This window comes from Conger conger, chromosome 5 (assembly GCF_963514075.1).
Source record: "Conger conger chromosome 5, fConCon1.1, whole genome shotgun sequence".
NCBI lineage: Eukaryota > Metazoa > Chordata > Actinopteri > Anguilliformes > Congridae > Conger > Conger conger.
Window position 1 is genome coordinate 8,160,008 of NC_083764.1, and position 9,412 is coordinate 8,169,419.

The window sequence follows — 9,412 nt, forward strand, 5'->3', positions numbered from 1 at the left end:
ACCTTCATTGCGCAGCGAATTAAGCTTCAGCAAGCAGCAATGTACTGAAATTAAGAGGATGGTCTCCAGAACTTGTTGTCGATTCGGATGTCTTGGATTTTTTAAAGGTCTGCATTATGTTTAAATAATATGTTTAAATAAAATACCGTTATCCAACGCTGCTCAGCCTCCGTTTATGACGAACAGTGCGAATGCTGACTTAATTGCGCATGGAGAATTTCAACAGAAGGTTCATTCGCTCATACGCCCTTGACAAAGCATAACGTATTATGTCCTGGTAAGACTGCTGTTCATAACAAGACAATGCAAGTAACGGTAGCCTACTACTGATTACTGATTTCAATTTCCGTGTATGAACATGCAGACAAAATAATATTAATAGCTCATTTACATTTTACAGCGTTACATTTGTATTTTACACCGTTAACTTGAGAGATGGGGAGATTGATAACGGATATAGCAACCTTGACATTTGTTCCAGGGAATGTCAAGGTTGACATTGTAATATTTTTACAAGCCACTTGAATTTTGCAATAGATCCAAACGGACTGACTTATTCTGGTTGTAATTCTGAGCAGACCTGGGTCATATCCAGTTTGCCAACCCAGCTGGCTGAACCGTTGTCGGTTTTATTTAGCTAGTTATGAAAGTACAGGAAGTGCAGATAAACGGTTATCTTGACGGTCCCGACAGCCTTCTTAGGGAACACGAAGAAGGGAAATGTAGCCTCGCGCGGACTTGTTTACAGTACACCTTTCTCAGGCTGCCAGGATTCGCAAGCGAGCGTCAACTTTCGACGGTGACGTTACGAAAAGGCAGTTTGTCAACTCATCCTCTGCAACTGTTTGTGGTAAATTAGTTGGGTCTACATCAGCTAGCTGCTAACCGTGAAATCATGAATTGTTAAATTGGATAAGAAGCTGAACAACGCTAAAATATTGTTTATTTAGCAACAATTTGGCGAATACTAGACTGTTGTTTTGTTTATGGTTCAAACATTTTTGAAAGCCACGAGAGTTATGTTATGTAATATTTACAATGAGGACGCACTCAGTGAATCAACAACTATTTCGATTAGTGCACTTTCCATAATAAGCAGGAAATGAATGAACGTTTATTTGTCTTTTTTCCTTTACTTTGCAGTACTTCGCCATTAGCCCCTCCCTAGTCCCCCTCCTTTTTATCTAATTGGACGAGAACGAACACGTGTGGCTGTGATTGGTTACTCCAAACGTCAGTCGCGCTGAGTGCAGCTTATTTACCCAAGAAAGGCAACTGAACTACCAGTGTCCTGCGTTAATATCGAGTTGCTCGAACAACGAACAGCTGAGACTGGTCGCTGTCACCGCTACAAGGAGTCAAAACGGACTCCAGGAACTACTTCAAAACAACATTCGTTGCGGTTCGAAGAAAACGAAGAAACAAAAAATTCCAAGTAAATAAGACGCATAATGAGACACGCCACACCAGCAAATGCACCTACGGAAAACGGATCTTTTACAGTACCAGAGTTGTTCAACATATGCGCAAATTGCGAACGTCTCAATAAAAAGGTAAATATAATTGAAAACGCATTTCAATACTGTGGGAAAGGAGTCCGTATTTACGCCGATGCATCGGATTCTTTGTTCAGTGGTCAAGTTCAAGAGTCTTTTCATCGTGAATTAAGGAAGGAGCTGCAGTCATCTCTTTGTGCTACAGACGCGTATGGGTTCCTTAAAATTTGCTTGGAACTTGTCTACGTTGCATCAAGGGGACATTCTTTTTTTTTTTGTCGTTTTTTGCTACATGGTTCATTACTTAATATTATGGACGTCCGCTGTGGTCAACTGTAGCGTAGAACAATGGTCTGCGCTCACCGTTCGTTCGTTCATTCATTGCCTTGAAAGAAATGCGTAATGCAGTGCAAGAACGACCGTGTTGCGCCTGGTTGTTTGTGGCGTTGTTAAATCTGATAATTCACTGATATGCGCGTAAACGCCTTTAAGTTTATAGGCGACTGTCATTATTTGAATGCCGTGCTATTGTGCTTGGTGAGGGAGGACAGCTGAGCTGTTGTTGACTCTGCAGACACGTACGGTAGGCTATAGCTTGCCCATCACGTCATCGCTTTGTGCAACGCGAGGCTGCTACCAACTGTGACCGCAGTTTGGTTGTACAGTCTGCTTTAAGCTCTAAACAGATGTTGGTGCTAAAATCCGTCCAAAAATCACCCTAGGAGTTTAGCGGTCGGTGGAGAAGTGAGACTTGATACTCCTTGAGAAGCACAATGCTTATATTCTGGGCATACTGCCAAAATGTAATCTAAAGCACGTTTTGGATTTGATTTGATAAAAAATAAAAAATAAAATAAAAAAACAAGATTCATTCTCACACAACTGGGATTTGGAGTTTGGGTCGACAATCACCTGAGCCCTTCGATTTAAAAAAAAATAAAAAAATAAAAAACTGGCACATTTAAAAAAAACAACAACTGTTTTGTCTTGCAGGAAATCGGCGTGAGGATCCCAAGACCTGTAGGAAGTGGACCAAGCAGATTTATCCCTGAGAAAGAGGTACTGCAACAAGCAAGCACACCTATTGTCTTGGGACAGCTGGTATTCAGGGCATGCTATAATTCAGCCTAGCTCTGTGTGCTATTCAGTCCAGTCTGCGCCCAGGACTGAAAGTTCTCCTTTTAGTTTCCCTGTTTTTGTCGGGATTTGCCGCTGCGCAGACAAACTCGACCTTAACGGACGTCCGAGTGCGCAGAACGTGTTCGGTCTCACCGAGCTCCCCTCCTTTCTCTCTCTCTCTCTCTCTCCCCCCTCTCCCTCTCTCCCATCAGATACTCCAGGTTAGCAAAGTGGATGCTAGGACACAGTCGATATTTCAGGACGCGTTCTCCAACATGGGGCGCCTCGACAACATCTCCCTGGTGATGGGCTTCCACCCGCAGTATCTGGAGAGCTTCCTGCGGACCCAGCACTACCTGCTGCAGATGGACGGGCCCCTCTCCCTGCACTACCGGCACTACATCGGCATCATGGTGAGGACCTGGGGGGCGCGGCGGGGATGCCAAAACCGCGGGACGGGACGGGACGGGACGGGAGGGCAGGGAAGTGCAGGGGGTGTAGACCGTGACATCACGCTCGATATTGCGCCTCGTCAACTCGTATTTGACTCTTAGGTCTAAAAATAGTGTGTTGTGAAAATGAAAATGACGTTCAGAGGTCATGCTGTTTGGTGGGGGAACGAGAGAGGCCCGTTATGAATAATGTCTAAAGAAAGTGCTATGTTAAGGGAAAAACCCCATGCCGTAGCCTCATACGTTCGCCAATATGAAAAAATTACATGTCTGTGGTCAGCTCAGCTGGTTTGACAAGTGTACCAGGGGAAATTTGACACGCAGCGTTGTTGAAGGACATTAGTGAGGTTAATGTCTATTGTATATGCCATAGACTATAATGGCACTTATGTAGTTATATATAGATATTGTTGTGTTTCGTATTAGCTATTGTATTGTTGTGCTCGGGGTATTCTAGCTGCCAACCCCGTGGTATCCTATTTTGGAAGTTGATGTATTCTTCAAGGGTTCCGATTGTGTCTGTATGGTCGCGCTGGGACTCGGAACTGTACTGTCCTCTCAGGTCCTCTTCGCACTTGTCCCTGTGTTCGATCTGCACTTCGTTGTACGTCGCTCTGGATAAGAGCGTCTGCTAAATGCCTTGTAATGTAATGTAATGTAATGCCATGTAATGCCATGTAATGCCATGTAATGTAATGTAATGTTATGTGGGTCCTCAGGCCGCGGCCCGGCACCAGTGCTCGTACCTGGTGAACCTGCACGTCAGTGGCTTCCTGCAGGTCGGGGGCGACCCGAAATGGCTGAACGGGCTGGAGGGGGCCCCGCAGAAGCTCCAGAACCTGGGCGAGCTCAACAAGATCCTGGCCCACCGGCCCTGGCTCGTGACCAAAGCGCACATAGAGGTACGTGCCCGACTGCGTGGCCCTTTCTGTTTATCGCCGGCTCTGGAGGTGATGCAACGTGCCCTTGAGCGTGTGGTTTTCATAGAAGCTTTTCCGTAGATCCTTATTTCATTTTTGTCCTTTGTATTGATTGGGCAGGTGTTGTTGTTGTTGTTGTTGTTTGGCTGTTGTACTGATTGATTGATTGACTGATTGATTGATGCACAGTTGGTGTTATAGATCCTTGTTATTGTTTGGCTGTTGTATTGATCAGAGTGTTTTGTTGTTTGGCTGTTGTATTGATTGGGAGGGTACTGTTTTTTTGTCTGTTGTATTGACTGGAGGATGTTGTTGTTGTTTGGCTGTTGTATTGATTGGGTGGTTGTTGTTGTTGTGGCTGTATTGACCAGCGGTTGTTGTTGTTGTTGTTGTTGTTGTGGCTGTATTGACCAGCAGCTGTTGTTGTTATTGTTGTTGTGGTTGTATTGACCGTATTGTGTTGTTCCGGGCAGCACCTGCTGAAGGCGGAGGAGCAGAGCTGGTCTCTGGCGGAGCTGATCCACGCCGTGGTGCTGCTCACACACTACCACTCCCTGGCCTCGTACTCCTTTGGCTGCGGCATCACCCCGGAGATCCACTGCGACGGGGGCCACACCTTCCGCCCGCCGTCCGTCAGCAACTACTGCGCCTGCGACATCGCCAACGGCAACGGCGCCATGCCGGAGACGCACGGCAACCACCCTGTGAGTGAGGGGGGGGCGCAGTCTGCCTGTCAATCACGCGCCGTTCTTTTCCAACATGCACGCAGCGCAGACCTGGGTCAGATATACGTGAACTGTTTTTGGATTCAAATACCTTTACGTGCTCTATTGTTGTTGCCTTGATGCAGTTGAGCCAACCAGGAAGACCAGAACGTGGTGTATTTCATAGGTTCCAATACACCTGACTAGCTTAGTAAAGCGTCGAATAAAAGTATTTGAATCCAAAACGATGTTCGATCCAGGTTGATTTAGCCTCTCCAAAGGGAAAATGCTTTACGCTATAGTCTCTGTAGAATTTATATATTTGTCCTGTTTTTCCCACACCATTTTAGCACCGTGCTGTTCATTTAGTGGTTTAAAATGGTGAAAGTGCTAAGAGAACACGAGCGTTTTCCCTGCCTCCGTGAGGACGGGGCGGGCTTGTTGGCGCCCGTGCCCTGGACAGGTGCGCTTCTGAACGGGCGTTAAACACTGCTCACTGACGCGAAACGTCAGACAAGAGACGCCGGGCCCTGCCCTAACCCGACCGCGCCCGTCTGCGCCCCCTGCAGGTGACGGAGGCGTCCTGCGAGGTGGAGGCGCTCATGGAGAAGATGAAGCAGCTGCAGGAGGCTCGAGACGACGAGGAGGCCACGCAGGAGGAGATGACCACGCGCTTCGAGAGGGAGAAGACCGAGAGCATGCTGGTGGTCTCTGCAGGTACGCCTCCCCCTCTCCCTCTCTCCGTCTCTCTCCTCTCCGTCTCTCTCCCTCTCCGTCTCTCCCCTCTCCCTCTCACTCCCCCTCTCCTCCTCCCTCCCGCTCTCCTTCTCTCCCCCCTCCTCCTTTATCCCTCTCTCCATCTCTCCCTCTCTCTGTCTCTCCTTCTCTCCATCTCTCCCTCTCTCCTTCTCTCTCTCCCTCCCTCTCTCCTTCTCTCCTCCTCTCCCCCTTCCTCCTCTCTCCCCCCTCCTCCTTCATCCCTCTCTCCGTCTCTCCCTCCGCTGAGCCGGCCCATCTGTTCCCTTTCACACCTCGGTGGCTGTCGTCATCGGCGAGAGAAGCGACCGCATGCTAACCTAGCGCAGAAACGAGGAAAAGAAGGAGAGCCAACGTTTCCTGTTTTTTTGGTTAAATACCTCGGTTAGGTATTAGGTTTTACATTAGATTAATGACATGAAAGAGCTTTTCTCTTCGTGCAAACAGTGTTCTGATTTCTGCTTCTCAGAACCTGGAAATAAATAACCGGAAAAAAAGAATAGCTTTTGGCTCGCCCAGCAAGACCTCATTCCAGGCTTATCTTATTGGACGCTTATCTGACGTTCAGCACTGTGTCGCCAGGCTGTTTGCTAACCGTTTCCTCCTCTTCCTCACCCCCGCAGAGGACGAAGACCTGATGCCCTCGAGGGACGTGTCCCGTCATTTCGAGGACCCCAGTTACGGCTACAAGGACTTCTCCAGGAGGGGGGAGCACGTGCCCACCTTCAGAGTGCAGGTACGCACAACTCCAGCATTCGCATTTTCTCTCTGTCACAACATGGCGGGTGGTGAACCCCCCTCCCCCCCCCACCACACACACAAAATGGCCGTCGGTCGGCTAACCTGGGCCCCGTTCTCCTCAGGACTACAGCTGGGAGGATCACGGGTACTCCCTGGTGAACCGGCTCTACCCCGACGTCGGGCAGCTGCTGGATGAGAAGTTCCAGATGGCGTACAACTTGACGTACAACACCATGGCGACGCACAAAGACGTGGACACGTCCACCCTGAGACGGGCCATCTGGAACTACATACACTGCATGTTCGGAATCAGGTCAGCACCCCCGGGCCCGACCCTGGAGCACGGTCCAGAGACCACGGCACAAAACGACCCAAAACCTGGTTTTAGTTTCTAGCTTTAGTCCCATGTGCTGCGATCGTTCTCGTTTCACCTGACCCTTTTCTGGTGTGTTCTCAAGATGGTTCACATAACTGCCGCGCAGGAGTTTAAGCAGAATTTAAATGTGTTCGTGGTCAGTATTGGGGACTAACGGGCCTGTTTCTCTCCTCTCTCAGATATGACGATTACGACTACGGGGAGATAAACCAGCTGCTGGACCGCAACTTTAAAGTTTATATCAAGACCGTGGTGTGCAGTCCGGAGAAGATCACCAAAAGAATGTATGAAAGCTTCTGGAGACAGTTTCAGCACTCTGAGAAGGTGGGTGTTGTGTATCCTGGGCATAGACTTTACATGGGGCATGTTTTTGGTAATGGTATATACTATTGGGGAAAAGATGTAAAGGCTGCATGTAATTATGCGGGTAAATTATTCTATAAACTTGTGTGGAAAAGTCTAATGTTTCTAACTGAAGTTGCTGCTCATAATTCTGACATGGGCAGTGGGTAATTCTTCAGTGCACTTGAGGAGAAGGCTAAAAGGTGTGATTGTAGCTGATTGTGTGATTGTTTTCTCTCTCTCTCCGCAGGTTCATGTGAATTTGCTTCTTATGGAAGCGCGGATGCAGGCAGAGCTGCTGTACGCCCTGAGGGCCATCACTCGATACATGACATGAAGTGCTTTTTGTCGTTTGTCGTTTTCATTATTTTTTTAAAAATCATTTCTTTGTGTGTGCTCTCGTGGACATTTCAAAGAAGCCTGAATGTGACGTAGATATCTTCACGACGGATGCCGAAAAGCAAAAAAAAAAAAAAAAAAAAACAACAACAAAAAACTAAAATAAAAAGTCATTTGACCCTCCAGCTGGACTATAGTGACTTTGACTGGCTGCTCCGATTGTGCCAAAAAAAATCACAGTGCGAGGGGGGGGGCGTGGCCTGGCCGCGGGACGTCCACTGAAGTTTTGAGAGAGGGAAGGCGGGTGTGTGGCGCTCCAGCCAATCGGCAGCGGCGTCCCCGTACCCGCACGTAACCATGGCAGCGGCCTCCGTGCCTGTGCGCTAGGCTAGGCTAGGCTAGGCTAGGCTAGGCTACCGCTACGTTATTTACTCTTTTTATTTGTATTAAAAAGTCGACGCGGCGGCAGCCGGACTGGAGCGCGACCGGGCTACGCGGTGCGTGCCTGAAATACCGCGCAGGGAGGGGAGAGAGAGAGAGAGAGAGGGAGAGAGAGAGAGAGACGTCCCGCTGCCTCTCTCACAGACACTGTAGCCCCCCCTCCCACCCTGACCCGGAAGCACAGCTGCTCATGTAAAGCTAAGCTAACACGAGAGTGTGAAAGTGTCTGAGCCTACCCTGTGGTTTACAGCTAAAAACCACCCCCACACTTTCTTTTTTTTTACTTTTTTTTTTTCTTTAATCTACATTGTTGACCCAATTTATATTTTGCCTTTTGTAGCCTTTGGAATTTCAAACGCAAAACACTTTGTGGAGGACGACTGCTTTCTGCTGTAAAAGATGATTATTAGACACTTTTTCTTTTCTTTTTTTTGTTAAAAATTTTTTTTTTTTTTTTGTTTTATATTTTGTGTTTTTTGACACAAAAGCTTTTGTCCTGTTGAAATGGTCTTCCTGCGAAAGAGCTTCCTTCATTTTTGTGCGCACTTGTCTTCCATACGAGGGGGGGAGGGAGGGAGGGAGGGAGGGAGGGAGGGCACCTAATATTTTCAGTTTTGCATTTGAATATGAATACCTCTGCGAGTGCTAGTTTCCAGCACTGTTAAGGCTTCAGCGCCATGCCTTCCCCTCCGTGATGCGGGGTGGGGGGGGGTTCGCTGTTCTCTCTGACTGCGTAGCTGCGGCCGGGGAATATCATGCTAGTTATTACTGTTGAAATGTAACCAGTATATGCTGTTTGTTTTTTTTTTGTCTTGTTTACTTAACCAGTAAATTACTGGATTCATAAGAAGGGTGAAATGGTTGGATGTGAAGGAGGAGGAGGAGGAGGAGGAGGAGATGGTACATTTTTATCTCAAAGGCTTGTTTGGAGCGTAAAAAAGGTTTTCACAGAGAATGATGTCAGTTACTGGCGTTTTTATAAAGAATAATAAAAGTGTTTTCATATTTGATGCAGAGCTCAAATACTTAATTTTGTTTGATCGTATCAGGTTATGCGACATTTTCATCCCCCTCTCGCCTACAATAACGCTTCAATATATTATTCAGTTTTTACCAAACTTAGACATTCTAAGGCCATAAAGTAATGTCAACAGCCATGCTACACCCCATAGTCACACCCTAACCAGTTCATTTTGTCATTGCCTTAATGGGTAACCGGGGGAGCGGAAATTTTAGGGAGCGTTCGGCATGTCGGACTGTTCCATTATCTTCACACCCCCCGAGCACTGGGTGTCAGTTTGTCCGTCCTGTTTTTAACACGCACACTGTAAATCTTCACAAAACCCCCAGACCGCCATCTCCAAACCATTCTATACCATAACCTCTCCATAACATCTCCATAACATAACCATAACATATCCATAGTCATTATCCATTTCAATAAAAAGTACTGTAACTTTTAATATTAAATTATTAGACAGAACTATTGATGAATGATTCTTGATGTTTGTGTTTAAACAATTTATTTGTAAGAGCCGCAGCACTTACAAAAGCAAACGGCCCACTAGAACCTGATTTCGATCCGGGACGTCATTGTACGTGGGGAAAATATTCAAGCGATTCAAGCTACCTTGCTGGTTTTTGATGGAATACAGTTGTATTTCCAATATGATAAAAATACTCCTGTACAACACCTATTACATGCATTACAATAGGTGTAACCTTT

The 9,412-nt window shown here is 47.0% G+C and overlaps 1 protein-coding gene across 1 annotated transcript; it reads left to right on the forward strand.

Annotated features, from left to right (window-relative positions):
• The first annotated feature begins 1,272 nt into the window (after window positions 1-1,272).
• sesn1 (sestrin 1) lies at window positions 1,273-8,242 on the forward strand. Its single transcript, XM_061243485.1, has 10 exons — window positions 1,273-1,553; window positions 2,490-2,555; window positions 2,828-3,028; window positions 3,787-3,969; window positions 4,461-4,691; window positions 5,261-5,408; window positions 6,071-6,183; window positions 6,311-6,501; window positions 6,744-6,888; window positions 7,157-8,242. Exons 1-10 carry the CDS (start codon window positions 1,452-1,454, stop codon window positions 7,241-7,243), a joined length of 1,467 nt encoding a protein of 488 aa, XP_061099469.1. The 5' UTR covers window positions 1,273-1,451; the 3' UTR covers window positions 7,244-8,242.
• Window positions 8,243-9,412: the final 1,170 nt, after the last annotated feature.

Coding starts and splice junctions, on each gene's coding strand:
- sesn1 (XM_061243485.1), top strand. CDS start 1,452: ATGAGACACGCCACACCAGCAAATGCACCTACGGAAAACGGATCTTTT. Junction 3,970..4,460: donor TGACCAAAGCGCACATAGAG/GTACGTGCCCGA, acceptor TGTTCCGGGCAG/CACCTGCTGAAGGCGGAGGA. Junction 4,692..5,260: donor AGACGCACGGCAACCACCCT/GTGAGTGAGGGG, acceptor CGCCCCCTGCAG/GTGACGGAGGCGTCCTGCGA.